This window comes from Scyliorhinus canicula, chromosome 1, assembly GCF_902713615.1.
Source record: "Scyliorhinus canicula chromosome 1, sScyCan1.1, whole genome shotgun sequence".
NCBI classification, from domain to species: domain Eukaryota; kingdom Metazoa; phylum Chordata; class Chondrichthyes; order Carcharhiniformes; family Scyliorhinidae; genus Scyliorhinus; species Scyliorhinus canicula.
Genome location: NC_052146.1, coordinates 303,583,274 through 303,601,309, shown reverse-complemented (window position 1 = coordinate 303,601,309; position 18,036 = coordinate 303,583,274). Strand labels below are relative to the sequence as shown.

Below are 18,036 nucleotides of genomic sequence, written 5' to 3'. Positions count from 1 at the left end.
ATCCAGGTGGCTGGGAGCTGGGGGGCCCTGCACAAGCTCAACCTCACAAGGTTGGTGGAGCAGATGGAGGAGGAGTTCAAAAGGTGGGATATGTTACCGCTGTCACTGGCGGGGAGGATGCAGCCCATTAAGATGATGGTGCTCCCGAGGTTTTTGTTCCTGTTCCAGTGCCTCCCCATCCTTATCCTGAAGGCCTTTTTTAGGAGGGTCAGCAGGAGTATTACGGGATTTGTGTGGGTGCATGGGACTCCGAGGGTGAGAAGAGTGTTCCTGGAACGGGGCAGGGATAGGGGGGCGCTGGCGTTGCCCAACCTCTGTGAGTACTACTGGGCTGCCAACGCAGCGATGGTGCGTAAGTGGGTAATGGACGGGAAGGGGCAGCATGGAAGAGGATGGAGATAGCGTCCTGTGTGGGCACGAGCCTGGAGGTGCTGGTAATGGCGCCGTTGTCGCTCCCTCCAACGAGATATACCACGAGCCCGGTGGTGGCGGCTACCCTTAAAATTTGGGGGCAATGGAGACGGCATAGGGGAGAAGTGGGGGGCTCGATGGAGGCCCCGATACGGGGGAACCATCGGTTTGTTCCAGGGAGCATTAATGGTGGATTTCTGGGCTGGCACAGGGTAGGGGTTAGGAGGTTGAGGGACCTGTTTGTGGAGGGGAGGTTCGTGAGCTTGGGGGAGTTAGAGGGGTAGTTTGGGATCCCCCCGGGGAACATGTTTCGGTACATGCAGGTTAGGGAATTTGCCAGGCGGCAGGTGGAGGGGTTCCCCTTGTTGCCCCCATGTGGGGTACGGGACAGGGTGCTCTCGGGGGTGTGGGTTGGAGGAAGGAGGATTTCGGACATATACTGGGTAATGCAGGAGGTAGACAAGGCATTGGTGGAGGAACTGAAGGGTAAATAGGAAGAGGAGCTGGGTGAGGAGATTGAGGAGGGGACGTGGGCGGATGCCCTGGAGAGAGTGAATTCCTCCTCTTCCTGTGCGAGGCTTAGCCTCATACAGTTCAAGGTGCTGCATAGGGCCCACATGACTGGGACGAGGATGAGTAGGTTTTTCGGGGGCGAAGACAGGTGTGACAGGTGCTCGGGGTGCCCAGCAAAACACGCCCATATGTTTTGGGCGTGCCCAGCGCTGGGGGAGTTTTGGAAGGGGGTAGCAAGGACGGTGTCGAGGGTGGTGGGATCTAGGGTCAAGCCAGGCTGGGGACTCGCAATTCTTTGGGTTGCAGTGGAGCCGGGAGTGCAGGAGGCAAAAGAGGCCGGTGTTCTGGCCTTTGCGTCCCTAGTAGCCCGGCGGAGGATTCTTCTTCAGTGGAAGGATGCGAGGCCCCCAAGCGTGGAGGCCTGGATCAATGATATGGCGGGGTTCATTAAATTGGAGAAGGTGAAATTTGCCCTGAGGGGATCAGTACAGGGGTTCTTTAGGCGGTGGCAGCCTTTCCCGGACTTCCTGGCGGAACGGTAGGGAAATAGGCCGGCAGCAGCAGCAACCCGGGGGGGGGGGGGGGGGGGGGGGGGGGGGTTTGGTTCGGTGGGAGGGAGAATTGTGTACATGGGTTTGTTGGATGTGGCGGGTGTTATCTCTTTCCTTTTTGTTGTTTGCTTTTTTTTTGTTTTTGTAGTTGCTTTTATAGTTGGGTGGGTGTTGTTCTTGGGTTTTTACCATGGTTGTTTGTTAATATTGTTTTGTTGTTTATATTTTGTGAAAATCTTAATAAAAATTATTTTTTTTTAAAAAGCTATGGCAGAAGCATTAAGTAGTTTTTTAGCAACCGGGGACTCTTTTAAGATAGAAACATGTTTTGGGGTTTTGCTTAACTGGAAGCCAGGGCAATTGGTTTAGAAGGCTAGAGAGGGGACATCTCTCTCAGCTTTGGGAGAAGAAAACCATACCATGGAGTAATGGTTCAAAAAATAAGTGCAGAGATTGGAAGAGAAGTTGGTTCAGGGAACTGAAGAAATAAAGAGAAGTTTCAAAGAAGCCTGAGGTTAAAGGTACTAGAACTGTTCAATAAAGACAGGCAGAGCTGAGAAGAAGACTGAGATGCCGGAATAATATCTGTAGTGATTCACAGGTTTGGGAGATGTTAATACAGTTTGGAAGACAGTATTTGCAATAAAGGTGAAAACTGGTGGCTGGAGCTCAGAGTTTATGTGAAAGCCTTTAAAGACAGAAGAAATCCTGAAGAGAGAGGTGTAAACCTGAAAGCCAAGCCTTTATGAAAGGTGCTCAGAGGGAGGGAGCACTGTGTAAAAGAAGATTTGAAAATGCGTCTTTTTGAAAGTTTCATGTGGAAACCGGAGTTCAGTAAGACAAGGGGCGTGATTCTCCATCGGCCGATGCTGGAATTGGGAATTGTAATGGGCAGAGAATTCACCAACCACTGAAAATTGAGGTTAGTGTCGGTGCCAAACGGAATGCCATGCTTCGCCCATTGAAAGCAGCAGGAATGCATTCTACGCCCCATGCCGCGTGGGCATGCACATTGTACAATAGAAACTGTTGGCATAGCATTAACAAGCCTGACCCAACATTTTCCGGGCCTTCCACGATGCTCTGACTCCACCAGGAGGAATTACTGACGGCGAGGTTCACTTGGCCACTGTGGCTGCTGAGGGTGTGCAAGGGGGTACAATGTACAACATCGTTATAGTGTGCTGGTAGTTGTGCCTTCTGCCCGGTGGGCCGGGGGGGGGGGGGGGGGTTGGCATCTGCTAGGGCGGGGAGGAGCGGGGGGGGGGGGTGTTTGCGGGGAGAGGGCTATGGGCTATGAGGTGGACTGTGGTGTCAGGGTGGATGGGCACGGACCGCCATTGCCAAAGCCTGCAAGGCATCCATGTGGCTGTGCAAGCTTCTGACTGACCACTGGGAACTAAGCACCATGGGTCGTATGGGTGCCCCCCCCCCCCCCTCAGCCCACCCCCTAGGTGCCTCTGGCCCCAACTCACCCATCAACGGAATGGGCATGCTCCAGCACAACCAGTGTTATCATCGTGGCTGGGATTAGGGTCGGCGTGCATTGGAATTGCCCGAGTTCGATGTGACATCGGTGCTGGCCCATTAACAGGACCTGAATCGCTCTGGGACTGGCACCGCGTCCGTCACGTAGAACACTCGCGATTCAGTCCCAGCGCCACTACTTCATCTCTCAAACCAAGAATTTGCCCAAGGTGTGTCACATCATCAGAATCATCTGGGGAGGGATTTTGAGGACATATCCACAGACATTCACTTGAATTCAGAGTGGAGCTTGGGTCTGACCACAGCCAGTCAGTGAATTTAAAGGGACTGTGTGTAACTGAGACCATTACTGAACCGAAGATAGACATTGTAATCCATGTTAACGTTAAACTTTGTGTATATTGGTGAAGCTAAATGGGGGTAAAGGAGTATTGTATTAGAATCAAACTTTTGATGTTTACAAAAAACATTTTCTTGTTATGAAAACTAATTAGCAGTCCTGTGATTATGTTCCTCCATATTTTCTTTAAAAATAGTAAAAAGTCACAGTCCTTTGAGCCAGGGATCCATTCTAGCATCTTCCTGTCCAGTTATAACACCAACTGGGATCATAATACACAAGTTAAGGCACAAGTTATGTTTGAATCATAGCATCATAAAATGTTTACCGCACAGTAAACTTGACCCATAATCCCCCAGCCTCATCCCACTTCCAAGCATTTGGTTCCTAGTCCTCCAGGTTACAGCGCTTGAGGTGAAGTACCAGACATCTTGTAAAAACGTTCAGAGTCTCTGCCTATGGTGCCCTTTCAAGCAGCGATTTCCAGACCCCCACAACACTCTGGGTAAAAAATATATATATTTTCTTCATTTCCCCTGTAATCTTACTCTCAATTACTTTAAACCAATACCAACTTGTTGTCAACTTTGCTATTAAAAATAAATAGACCCTTCCCATCCACTCCACCCAGGCCCTTCACAGTCAAATCTCCCCCTCAGCCTCCTCTGTTCTATATTACTGTACTAATAATCCAGGGAACTCAAGTTCAAATCCCAATACTAAGGCATATACTGAATATCGGAAGTGTTTTTTGCTTTGATGAAATATTAAGCTGAGGCGGCACCTACCTTTTTAGATGGGCGTCAGACGGTACTACTTTGAAGAAGAGCAGGACGCCCTGGTCAGTTTGTACCCTCACCCAACTCTTTAACTCATTGCTGTTTGTGAGCACTTGCCGTGCGCAAATTGGCTGCTGTATTTCCAAAGTTGCAGCAGTGACTACATTATGAATCCTGCAGCGAGTAACTCACCTCCCGAGTCACCAAAGCCTACCAACATCTACAAAGCATAAGTCAGGACTGTGATGGAATACCCTCTCCTGCTCCGACAGCACTCAAGAAGCTTGACGCCATCCAGGGCAAGGCAGCCCACTGGATTGCTATCCATTCACCACCTTTAACAGTCACCCGCTCTATCACGATGCATTGTGGTCAACAGTGTGTACCATTTGCACCAACTCATCAAGGACTTTCAACAGGACCCTCCAAATCCACACAACTCTTCCATCGACAAGGACAAGGGTCTTTAAATGGAAATTATTTGCATTTTCTTCCTATTGTATCCATATGTCACAATGCACTTTGTGTAGCCGAGGGTGCTATTGTATAGGGCACAGTGAGAGGTTACCTGTTGGGTCTGAAGCACAATTGCGTTTTTGGAGGTGATGCTGAAGATTGCTGGGGTGGCCAGTCCGGGCCCACTGACCGTCACCGTGAGGTTCGTTGTAGGGGAGAAGCTCTGAGCCGCAAACTGGGATAAAGCCTGGAGCGCCACCACCGTATCCTAAAATCAGATGAACATTTTGGAGAATCCTGTGAGCAAACTGCAAAGCTGTTCCCGGACAAAGGTGAAGCTAGGGGCAGGGTCCGCTCTATTCATTCATTTTAAACACACAACAACAAAACAAGGGGTGAATTTGAAACTGGGAACAGAGTTTAATAATAATAATCTTTATTATTGTCACAAGTAGGCTCACATTAACACTACAATGAAGTGGAAAGCCCCTATACGCCATACTCCGGCACCTGTTTGGGTACACAGAGGGAGAATTCAGAATGTCCAATTCACCTAACAGCACATCTTTTGGGACTTGCTGGAGGAAACCGGAGCACCCGGAGGGAACCGACACAGACACGGGGAGAACGTGCAGACTCCGCACAGACAGTGACCCAAGCCGGGAATCGAATCTGGGACCCTGGCGCTGTGAAGCAACAGTGCTGACCACTGTGCTACCGTGCCGTCTTGGATTTGCTCTCCTAACTTAGTAAAACGTGGCAATTTGCATCGCCATTAAAGCAAGATTGAGAAAAGGTACGTCACTGGCAGATAAGAAGGTGCATCTTTTTCCCCCAATGAGAAACTCCAGTCATGCGGAGAGACGAGAGAAACTGGGATTTCTCTCCACGGAGAGAGAAAGTTCAGGAGAGATTTTCCGAAGGGCTGGATTCTCCAGTACCCCAGCCGCGTGTTTCTTGGCGATGTGCCATTCGCTGGTGGCGGTATCTGTCTTCCCGTCGCTTATCAATGGATTTCCCATTGCAGCCAACCCACACCACCGGGAATCCCCTGGGCGGGGATACGTTACCAGTGGGAAAAGTGAATCGCGACTACCGGAGAATTCCGGCCAGAGATTTACAAAATAATGAGGAATTCTGTTGTGTAAGTCAGGATAAAGTGTTTCCACTGGCAGGAGGCTCGATAAACAGAGGAGATGGATTTACGTTAATTGCCAATATAACTGGAGGGGAGAAATGAGAAGAATTATGTTTACTTAGCAAGTTGGTGCGATCTGGAATTCACTGCCTGGAAGGGTGATGGAAGCAAATTCAATCAGGGATTTCAGAAAAGAATTAGATGGATGGTTAAGAAGGAACATTGGAAGATTTGAGGAAAGAGCGGGGTGGGGCAAATCGGGTCGAGCTTTCAGAAATCCAACACTGGCACGGTGGGCTGAATGGCCTCATTCCGTGCAGTGCGGTTCGACAACTTTAATTCGTACACATGAGCACAGACGTATATATAAGGCAGCGGAAGCAAAGGCTGCTTCAGACCAGCACGGGACTGACGGAACGCCATTGCAGGTGACAAACCTGAGTTGAAGAGAAGCCTCCAAGATGGTTCCTGCTCTCACTGAGCCACTGCATGATAGGGAGCCCCTCCAGGAGCTTCCCCTGCCTCAAGTGCGACAGCAATGCATAGGCAGCAATTTCGATGTCCGATGAAAGAGGCTGCTTGCCCCGCCATGTGGAGGGTCTCTTCGTGGACGATGACCAGAATCTTACACCATCTGAGTCAGGAGACAAAAGTAACGTTCACTCTGAAGTGTCTTCTCCTTTACCCCAACCAACCTCATTGAGGTAACTACATGGAACACATTCCTGAATAACAGCAAGATTGATTTACACCATGTTTGAGACACATTTGCCCTGGGGGTTCATTAAGGTCAAGTGTGCAATGGAAATATTCTCCACTTGCCTTGGATAGGTTCCATTAGAATAACAACTTCCATTTAGACAGAACTTTAAACGTTATAAAATAGTCCAAGGTCCTTCATTAGCTGAGTTATCAGACTGCAATCGCACATTGAGACACTGAAAGAGATTTTAAGGTGGGTGACCAAAAACTAGGCCAAAGAAGTAAGTTATAAGGAGTGATTTACAGGTGAGGGGGAAGGGGGAGCCATTTGGAGAGGGCATTCCAGAGCTGATGAATCAGGCAGCTGAACGTATGGCCGCTGATGGTGGGTTCAAGGAAATTGGGATTGGGCAAGGATGGCCAAGGAGCTCGAAACCATCAAATCAATTCATCCGATTGGGACCTCATCCAACAGATTAAACATTCACTCCTCCTTACCACCAGGCTGCCATAGGTAATGTCTGCAAGATGAACTACAGCAATCCATGAGGACTTCCTTCCACCTTCCAAAGCTCATGACCTCCACCACCTCGCAGGACAAGGCAGCTGGTGAGTGGGAACAGCATCATCTCAAAATTCCCTCCAGATCATAAACCATCCCAACTGGGAAACATATCGGCCACATCATGCAGCTACAGCACACCGCCTGCCCAGTGATATCGACTTTACTTAGTTCATCAGCTTTTCAAATTTAGTTCCTATTGGTTAATGCTTCATTCAGCACTGGTGGAAGAAGTTAAGACCATTCAATCCCCCAAGTCTTTTCCGCCATTCAGTCGGATCTTGAACTCCAGCGAACCCCCTTACCAAACAGAAACCCAGCAAACTCAATTTCAGTCGACCACTCGCTTCAACAGCTTTTTGGGGAGTGCGTTCCGGTTTTCCATATTCCTTTGTGAAGGGATGCTTCCCAATATTGTACAGTAAGAAGTCTTACAACACCAGGTTAAAGTCCAACAGGTTTGTTTCAAACACGAGCTTTCGGAGCACGGCTCCTTCTTCAGGTGAATGGAAAGGCTTGTTCCAGAAATGTTTATATAGACACAGTCAGAGATGCCCCGGAATGCGAGCACCTGCAGGCAATCAAATCATCAAAGATGCAGAGAGAGAGGTAACTCCAGGTTAAAGAGGTGTGAATTGTCCCAAGCCAGTTCAGTCGGTAGGCCTCTGCAAGTCCAGGCTTGTTGGTGGGGGCCGAATGTAATGCGACATGAATCCCAGATCCCGGTTGAGTCCGCATTCATGCGTGCGGAACTTAGCTATAAGTTTTTGCTCAGCAATTTTGCGTTGTCGCGTCTCCTGAAGGCCTCCTTGTAGAATGCTGACCCGGAGATCAGAGGCTGAATGTCCTTGACTGCTGAAGTGTTCCCCAACTGGAAGGGAACAGTCCTGCCTGTTGATAGTCGCACGATGCCCGTTTATTCGTTGTCGCAGTGTCTGCATGGTCTCGCCAATGTACCACGCTTCGGGACATCCTTTCCTGCAGCGTATGAGGTAGACTACATTGGTCGAGTCGCACGAGTATGCGCCGCGTACCTGGTGGGTGGTGTTTCCACGTGTAATGGTGGTGTCCATGTCGATGATCTGGCATGTCTTGCAGAGATTGCCCTGGCAGGGTTTTGTGGTGTTGTGGTTGCTGTTCTGAAGGCTGGGTAATTTGCTGCAAACAATGGTTTGTTTGAGGTTGCGCGGTTGTTTGAAGGCCAGTAGTGGGGGTGTGGGGATGACCTTGGCAAGGTGTCCATCCTCGCTGATGATGTGTTGGAGGCTGCGAAGAAGATGTCGTAGTTTCTCCGCCCCAGGAAAGTACTGGACGACGAAGGGTACTCTGTCAGTGGTGTCCCGTGTTTGTCTTCTGAGGAGGTCGGTGCGGTTTTTTGCTGTGGCGCGGTGACCCTCGTACGAACGGGATATGGCGCTCGACTCATTGATCGACAGTTCCACCGCGCCACAGCAAAAAACCGCACCGACCTCCTCAGAAGACAAACACGGGACACCACTGACAGAGTACCCTTCGTCGTCCAGTACTTTCCTGGGGCGGAGAAACTACGACATCTTCTTCGCAGCCTCCAACACATCATCAGCGAGGATGGACACCTTGCCAAGGTCATCCCCACACCCCCACTACTGGCCTTCAAACAACCGCGCAACCTCAAACAAACCATTGTTTGCAGCAAATTACCCAGCCTTCAGAACAGCAACCACAACACCACAAAACCCTGCCAGGGCAATCTCTGCAAGACATGCCAGATCATCGACATGGACACCACCATTACACGTGGAAACACCACCCACCAGGTACGCGGCGCATACTCGTGCGACTCGACCAATGTAGTCTACCTCATACGCTGCAGGAAAGGATGTCCCGAAGCGTGGTACATTGGCGAGACCATGCAGACACTGCGACAACGAATAAACGGGCATCGTGCGACTATCAACAGGCAGGACTGTTCCCTTCCAGTTGGGGAACACTTCAGCAGTCAAGGACATTCAGCCTCTGATCTCCGGGTCAGCATTCTACAAGGAGGCCTTCAGGAGACGCGACAACGCAAAATTGCTGAGCAAAAACTTATAGCTAAGTTCCGCACGCATGAATGCGGACTCAACCGGGATCTGGGATTCATGTCGCATTACATTCGGCCCCCACCAACAAGCCTGGACTTGCAGAGGCCTACCGACTGAACTGGCTTGGGACAATTCACACCTCTTTAACCTGGAGTTACCTCTCTCTCTGCATCTTTGATGATTTGATTGCCTGCAGGTGCTCGCATTCCGGGGCATCTCTGACTGTGTCTATATAAACATTTCTGGAACAAGCCTTTCCATTCACCTGAAGAAGGAGCCGTGCTCCGAAAGCTCGTGTTTGAAACAAACCTGTTGGACTTTAACCTGGTGTTGTAAGACTTCTTACTGTGCTCACCCCAGTCCAACGCCGGCATCTCCACATCATCCCAATATTGTGGCTGTACAACCTAGCTCCAATTTTAAATTTATGCCCCCTTGCCGTGGATCCTCTACCAGAGGAATCATAAACATTCGCCCCACCTCCATGAACAACACAGCATTTTAACAACAATGCAAATTAACACAATATAAAGTTACAGAATTGACACTACAATAAGGAACCCCCCCCCCCCCCCCCCCCCCCCCGGTTGCTGCTGCTATTGATCAAGTTACCTATCTTTGAGCCAGGAAGACCAGAAAAGGCTGCCATCGTTTATAGAACCCTTGTATTGATCCTCTCAGGGCAAATTTGACCCTTTCCAATTTTATAAATCCCGCAATGTCACTGATCCAGGTCTCCACACTTGGGGGCCTCGCATCCTTCCACTGTAGCAGAATCCTTCGTTGGGCTACTAGGGACGCAAAGGCCAGGACACCGGCCTCTTTCGCCTCCTGCACTCCCGGCTCTACCGCAACTCCAAAAATCGCGACTCCCCACCCTGGTTTGACCCAGGATCCAACCACCCTCGACACCGTCCCCGCCACCCCCTTCCAGAATTCTTCCAGTGCTGGGCATGCCTCTTGAGAATTCAAGAGCGGACCAACAATAAACTAACCAACACCTCAAAACTCCGTGTGTATCAGGCTTGTGTTCTCTGCCCCCTTTACAATGGTGACAACTTATGCAAGCCAAGAAAAGAATCATAGAATTTACAGTGCAGAAGGAGGCCATTCGGCCTATTGAGTCTGCACCGGCTCTCAGAAAGGGCACCCTACTTAAGCCCACGCCTCCACTCTATCCCCGTAAACCAGTAACCCCATCTAACCTTTATTTTGGTCACTAAGGGGCAATTTATCATGGCCAATCCACCTAACCTGCACATCTTTGGACGACAGGAAGAAACCGGAGCACCCGGAGGAAACCCACGCACCCACATGGAGAAAGTGCAAACTCCACACAGACAGTCACCCGAGGCCGGATTGGATGTGGGACCCTGGAGCTGTGAGGCAGCAGTGCTAACCACTGTGCCACTGTGCCGCCCTCAGCTGAACAGTTTCCACCTCCACCACCTCAGGCAAATATTGGGCATCTCCTGGAAAGACAGAGTTCTGAATACGAAAGTACACCAGTGTCCAAGGATCCCCAGAGTGTGCTCCCTCTCAAGTCAGTGGCAACTGGGCTGGGCTATGTGAACTGACTGGGTGATAGCTGTATCCCCCAGAGACACGCTGTATGACGAGCTTGCTATAGGCACGAGATGGATTGATCACCCATGTCTGCGGTACAAGGATGTCCGCAAGCAAGACCTCAAGTTGACCGGAGTGGAGCCAATGCATGGGAAGTGCACACTGATGACCCGAGTGTCTGGAGATAAGTGAAGAGTTTGGAAAAAGCAGAGGACCAGAGAAATGACCAGACGGTGGGAAAGAGAGCTGAATGACCTCGAGCCAGCACTATTCACCTGTTCCAGATGTGGAAGGGACTTCCACATCCACAACAGTTAATATTCAATACAGAAGTGGCACAAACCTTGGGCAAAGCCCATTGCCTCCCAAGACAGACAGTTGCCATCATAGGAATACAAGCTGAGTCCTCCTGCTTAAACATTCAGGAGAATCAGCCGCCAACCCCAATAAAAACCTATGTCCAGTATTTTATTCCCAAAGTCCAATTTTTTAAAACTGACCAAAATGCAATTCCTACCCACTGATAAAATATACACGTTACTTCAAAATGGCTGACTTTTTAAACTTACCCTTCTCATCTGCTCTTTGATTCAACTCATTGAGGGCTTGTGTTGCGTAGCTGCTGTTGGCCAAGGTTAAAGCGTACGTCACGAGGGAAAGGGTGTAGTTACTGCTGATTCCATCTTGTAGCTTCCCTTCGAGATAGGTTACGGAGCTTGACACCTGATCTAAAACCTTACTCTGGAAGACACAGCATTCAAAATCATTGTCTAGTCAGGCTCACAGGATGGAAGAGAAGTGGACAAATGGTGTTGAAATATTAATGGAGTGGAAAGTTCTTTAACAAATGATTGCACATTTTCAAGCTGGTGAAGATCAAACTGTTGGCACCTCTATCAAGCACCCGGGCTTCACAATAAAAAGCAAAATACTGCCGAGGCTGGAATCTGAAACAGAAAATGCTGGGGGGGGGGGGGGGTTTCACCTATGCGTCGGCCATCGCGGAGGCTGACACGGCCGGCGCGTAGGAAAAGAGTGCCCCCAGGCCACAGGCCCACCGCGGATCTGTGGGCACACCCCAGGGCCAGATCCCCCCGAGCCCCTCCCCCCCCCCCCCCCCCCCCCCAAGGACCCTGGAGCCTGCCCGCGCTGCCAGGTCCCGCTGGTAAGGGACCTGGTCTGATCTACGCCGGTGGGACTGGCAAAGAACCAGCGGGACTTCGGCCCATCGCGAGCCAGGGAATCGCCGAGGTGGGCCGCTGTGAGCGGCCGCCGACCGTTGCAGCCCGATTCCCGCCCCCGCCAAATCTCCGGTGCGGGAGAATTCGGCAGATGGCGGCCGCGAGATTCACGCCGCCCCCCCGGCAATTCTCCAACCCGGCGGAGGGTCAGAGAATCCCGCCCTGGATCTCTGTGTACAACTGTGTGTCACTTTTGGCAAGCATAAATGAGTCACATTATGAGCTCATCTGATGATTTTAAATTGGTTGTTAGTGTAACTATTAACACACTCAGAGTTGTTCATCAAGTGCTGCCCAATTGTGGAATCACATTGTCTGCAGATGAGTTATTTGTGTTTTGCGAGTGCAGGCTTTGAGTACAATCTCAGCAAGATGGCGCCGGAGTGAGGCGATTCTCTGCAAGCGCTCCCGAACAGATCCTCTTTTTATTTATCTTATACTCGTTCGAATCTTTTAAAATTTAAGACTACGTTGTGTACCTTGTGTTGTCCTATTGTGCATTTTCTTTTATTTCTTTCTCTTTTCATGTACTTTATGATCTGTTGAGCTGCTCGCAGAAAAGTACTTTTCACTGTACCTCGGTACACCTGACAATAAACAAATCCAGTCCAATCTGTATTCTGACCTCGGTCCCTTTGTCAAGCTTGTAAATATGTATGGCTGGATTAATCCTGAGGCCTTGCACCAGGCACTCTCGCAACATAACAAAATCAGAAAGCCATTAGGTATTCCGCAATATATATATTTGCAAAAAGCTTTGGCAGCAGATCTCCCTTTTTATGGCATAATGATTTACTTAGGGAACGGCACAAAGACCACTGGACCTACCATGTAGCTCTGATCCTCCAGCAGAGCTGTCAGTATGTAAGCGGTGAGCGATGTAGGCCCGCTCTGGCCTCCTTGGAGGTTTGAATGGATAACTCGCCCAGGCTCCGAGAATTCGCCGTTTTTCGCCTGATGTTCCAATATCCAGGAAATGGTTCCATCCAACACCAACGTGTCGATGTAAATAAAGCTTTGGGCCTGCAAGAAGCACCTCAGCACAAAGGCAGACAACCTATTTTTGGTGGGGATCGGGGGGGGGAAACATTTCAAAAGACATTTAAGATCATGGTTCTTATCCATGTATCATAAAACAGATGTAGAAGTAAAATACAAAATAGAGTTACAAGAATAATTACAGCACTTGGAGATTATAACTATCAATAGACTATCACCTAGGGTAGAAATGGCTGAGAGGAGACGGAATAGAGATATTTAATAATAATAATAACTTTGTTAGTGTCACACGTAGGCTTACATTGCAATGAAGTTACTGTGAAAATCCCTTAGTTACCACACTCATGGCTTGTGGGAGGAAACTGGAGCGCCCGGAGGAAACCTACGCACACACGGGGAGAACGTGCAGACTCCGCACAGACAGTGATCCAAGCCTGAAATCAAACCCAGGCCCTTGGTGCTGTGAAGCAACAGTGCTAACCACTGTTATAACATTATGATAGTAGAAAATTAACGGGTAAAAGGGAGGGAGAAATTTAAAACAATCATTATCATCAGAGAACAACTATTAGGTACCCCTATGGGACTAAAGGTTGACAAGTCTCCTGGACCTGATGGCATGCATCCAAGACCCTTAAAAGAAGTGGTGGGAGAAATAGTGAATGCATTCGTTGTAAAATTCCAAAATTTCCCAGCTTCTTGAAAGATCTCAGTGTATTGGAAAACCAATGGCAGGATTCTCCCGTACCCGGCGGGGCGGGGGGTCCCGGTGGGATGGAGTGGCAGAACCACTCCGGCGTCAGCCCGCCCCAAAGGTGTGGAGGATTGGGCTAGGCCTTCGGCTGGCGCAAGCCCGTGCATGCGCGGAGCGTCAGCGACTGCTGACGTCATCCCCGTGCATGAGCGAGGGGTGGGTTCACCTATGCATCGGCCATCGCGGAGGCTGACACGGCTGACGGCACAGGCTCACCCGCGGATCGGTGAGCCCCGATCATAGAACATAGAACATTACAGCACAGAACAGGCCCTTCGGCCCTCGATGTTGTGCCGAGCCATGATCACCCTACTCAAACCCACGTATCCACCCTATACCCGTAACCCAACAACCCCCTCCCCCCCTTAACCTTACTTTTTTAGGATACTACGGGCAATTTAGCATGTCCAATCCACCTAACCCGCACATCTTTGGACTGTGGGAGGAAACCGGAGCACCCGGAGGAAACCCACGCACACACGGGGAGGACGTGCAGACTCCGCACAGACAGTGACCCAGCCGGGAATCGAACCTGGGACCCTGGAGCTGTGAAGCATTTATGCTAACCACCATGCTACCGTGCTGCCCCTAGCCAGATCGGAGATTCGGCCCTCACTAGCCAGGCCACCGTGAGGGCACCCCCCCCCCCGGGGCCAGATTGCCCCGCGCCCCCCCCCCCCCCCCAGGAGCCCGCCCGCGCCACCAGGTCCCGCTGGTAAGGGACTTAGTCTAATCTACGCCGCCGGGACTGGCAAAAAACCAGCGGGACTTCGGCCCATCGTGGGTCGGAGAATCGCCAGGGGGGCCGTAGCGAGCGGCCGCTGACCGGCGTGGCCGAATCTCCGGTGCTGGAGAATTCGGTGGACGGCGGGGGCAGGATTCACGCCGCCCCCCCCAGCAATTCTCTGACCCAGCGGCAGGTTGGAGAATCCCGCCCCACAAATGTGGCATTTCTATTCAAGAAAGAGGGGAGACAGGTACCAGGAAATTATAGGCCAGTTAGTCAAATATCTGTTACTGGGAAAAAATCTATTGTTAAAGAAGTAGAAGATGGGTATTTAGAAAATCAGAATACAATCAGGCAGAGTCAACATGGTTTTGTGAAAGGGAAATTGTGTTTGGCAAATTCGCCAGAGTTGTTGGTGGTTGTAGCAAAGAGGGTGGATTTTTTTTATTCGTTCATGGGATGTGGGTGCGTCGCTGGCAAGACCAGCATTTGTTGCCCAACCCTAATTCCCTTGAACTGAGTGGCTTGCTCGCTAATTCCATAGGGCAGCTAAGAGTCAACCGCATTGTGGTGGGTCACATGTAGGCCAGACCAGGTAAGGATGACAGATTTCCTTCCCTTAAGAACATTAGTGAACCAGATGGGTTTTTATGACTATCAATAATGTTTCATGGTCATCATTAGACTTTTAATTCCAGATGTTCACTGAATTCAAAGTTCACAATCTGCCATGAGTGGGTTTCGAACCCAGGTCTCCGGACCATTACTCTGGATTACGAGTGCAGTGACAATACCACTATACTTCTGGATAAAGGGGAACCAGTAGATGTAGTGTGTTTGGATTTCAAATTGTCGTTCAATAAATTGCCACATAAAAGCTCCCTCCTACACAAGATAAGGGCCGGGATTCTCCCCTACCCAGCGGGGCGAGTGGTCCCTGCGTGATGGAGTGACGTGAACCACTCCGGTGTTGGGCCACCCCAAGGGTGCGGAAGTTTCCGCACCTTTAGGGGCCAAGACCACACATTGAGGGGCTAAGCCCGCGCTGGAGTGGTTGGCGCTCCGCCGGCTGGCGTGGAAGTCCGCGCATGCGCCGGAGCGTCAGCGGCTACTGACGTCATCCCCGCGCATGCGCTGGGGAGGGGGTCACTTCCACCTCCGCCATCGTGAAGACTATGGCGAATGCAGAAGGAAAAGAGTGCCCCCACGGCACAGGCCCGCCCGCCAATTGGTGGGCCCCAATCGCGGGACAGGCCACCGTGGGGGCACCCCCCCGGGGCCAGATCGCCCCGCGCCCCTCCCCCCAGGACCCCAGAACTCGCCCACGCCGCCTGCTCCCGCCGGTAAGGTAGGTGGTTTGATCCACGCCGGCGGAAGATGCATGATACCGGCGGGCATTCGGCCCATCACGGGCCGGTGAATCGCCTTGGGGGGGGCACGCCGACCGACGCGGCCCGATTCCCACCCCCGCCGAATCTCTGGTGGTGGAGAATTCGGGACACGGCGGGGGCGGGATTGATGCTGGCCCCCGGCGATTCTCCAACCTGGCGGGGGGGTCGGAGAATCCCGCCCCCTAGCTTATGGTATTGGTGAGGAGAGGTGGGGGGGCGTTACATATTAGCGTGGATAGAGGACTGACTAGCTGGAAACAGAGACAGGATAAATGGGTCATTTTCAGGTACATAAACCTGATGGAGTGTCGCAGGGATCGGTGCTGGGGCCTCAACTATTTATGATCCATATTAATGACTTGATAACTCTCAAGATATTAATGACTCTCCCTCTCTCCTTTTCACTTCTCACTTGCCTCTCTCACCATCTCTGCGCCTCTCTTCATTTCTGTCTCTCTCTCCTTTCCAGCTCCCTCCCTTGTCCTCTTCAATTTTGTCCATCTTTCCATTTCTCATTCTGGTATCTCTGTCCCTATTGCTCTCTTCTGCTTCTTCAACTCTGACCCCTTCTCTCCTCATCTTCATTTTTTAACCTTCCTCCCCCCCCCATCCCCGTCTCATTTTTCTCCTCTGTCTCACTCATCTTCTCTTCCGTCTTTCTGTTTTCGCCCGTGAATCTTCTCTTTTCTTCCACCTCCTTCACTTATGTAGATTTCCTGCTTTCTTCATGAGCAACCTCCTTTCGATCTCTGCCGAAAATTAATTTTGCTTGTATAAAACAGACCACGTCTTCAATAAATCACTAAAGTATTTGGAATAACCAAGCGCTCGTCTGCTTCAGAAGCTTTATGAGATTCAGCAAAACAAAATATGTTTGACTTAAGGCGTACTTTACTTGCCCAGATCAGCAACATTATTCCTGAAACCTGAGTCCCTTCAGAGCTGAATCGTGTCAATAAACAACACTCAGCAGACTGTGACAGGTTGTGATGTCGTTGTTTGACGCTATGCTGTGGTTTTAAAGTAGATGTGAAAGGCTGGAAGTTTTCCAATACTGCTCACTTCCTTGCAGGACTTGCTGAGCACAAAAGGGCTTAGTTTAGTCAAACATTAGTCAAATGTTGATTAAATGTAGATAAGAGTGAGGTTGTCCATTTTGGCCAAAAAAATAGAAAGGTAAATTATTATCGAAATGGAAACTGTCATAATATACACACAAGTATATGATGGTGCACAGACAGACACCGACTGACACACTGAATGACCAATCAACACACAGAACACAGCAGCAAATCACCAGACAGGACACGGCCACTATAAAGCCAGAGGGCACTAGTTTTCCCGCTCTCTTGGGATGCAGCCTCTGAGACAGTCAGAGCTCGTGATCAGCAACATGAACATCTACCACGTGCCAGCAGGATAGTCTGGTCAGGTTAGCCTCAGGTCTCCAGTCAACTTAACATAGTGTCAACCCACAGTGCAAGCATGTTTAACAGTTCATAGCCAAATAAAATAGAGTTGTACTTCTACAAGTGTTGGTAGTCTGTCTCTCTCACTGCTCTGGTAAACGCAGTCCTCGCAGACCCAGCATACCCAACACATCAGAAACAAGATTCAAAATGCATCTGAGCAGAGGGATCTGGGTGTCTTTGTTCATGAATCACAGAAGGTCCGTATGCAGGTACAGCATGTAATTAAAAAGGCAAATGGATTGTTAGCGTTTATTGCAGAAGGACTGGAGTATAAAAGTAGAGAAGTGTTGTTGCAATTGTATAGGGTGTTGGTGAGACAACATCTGGAGTATTGTGTCCAGTTTTGGTCTCCTTATTTGAGGAAGGATGTGGTGGCATTGGAGGCAGTTCAGAGGAGATTGCTTCCGGGGATGAAAGGGTTGACGTGTGAGGAGAGATTAAACAGTTTGGGCTTGTCCTCACTGGAGTTTAGAAGGATGTGAGGGGATCTGATGGAGATATATAAAATACTAAAAGGGATTGATCAAATAAATGTAGATCAAATGTTTCTCCTTGTGGGGAAATCTAGAATGAGAGGTCAGAGATATAGGGCGCGATTCTCCGCACTCACGACGGTGCGGAGAATAGCGTGGCTCGTAAAATTTTACGGCCACGCTGTTCCGACGCCCTCCCGCTATTCTCCCCCCCCCCCCCCACCATGCCCGACTCCCGATACGAATCGCTGCCGCCGTTTTTTTACGGCCAGCAGCGATTCTCAGCTGATCGATGGGCCGAGTTCCCAGCCCTTTACGGCTGTTTTTACGAACGGCAAACACACCTGGTCTGGCCGTTCGTAAAAACGGCCGTAAACTCTCGATTTTTAAAACCATGGCACCGATTGGCA

General features: G+C 50.1%; 1 protein-coding gene across 1 annotated transcript in view; it reads right to left on the bottom strand.

Annotated features, from left to right (window-relative positions):
- The window catches only part of cd109 (CD109 molecule), a 141,673-nt gene that overhangs the window by 18,481 nt on the left and 105,156 nt on the right, over positions 1 to 18,036 (bottom strand). Inside the window, exons 25-28 of the mRNA XM_038816851.1 lie at positions 12,639 to 12,867; positions 11,139 to 11,310; positions 6,114 to 6,310; positions 4,651 to 4,806 (exon numbers count right to left, since the gene is read on the bottom strand). Of these exons, the coding sequence (XP_038672779.1) occupies positions 4,651 to 4,806; positions 6,114 to 6,310; positions 11,139 to 11,310; positions 12,639 to 12,867 (754 nt within the window). The remainder of the gene's footprint in view (positions 1 to 4,650; positions 4,807 to 6,113; positions 6,311 to 11,138; positions 11,311 to 12,638; positions 12,868 to 18,036) is intronic.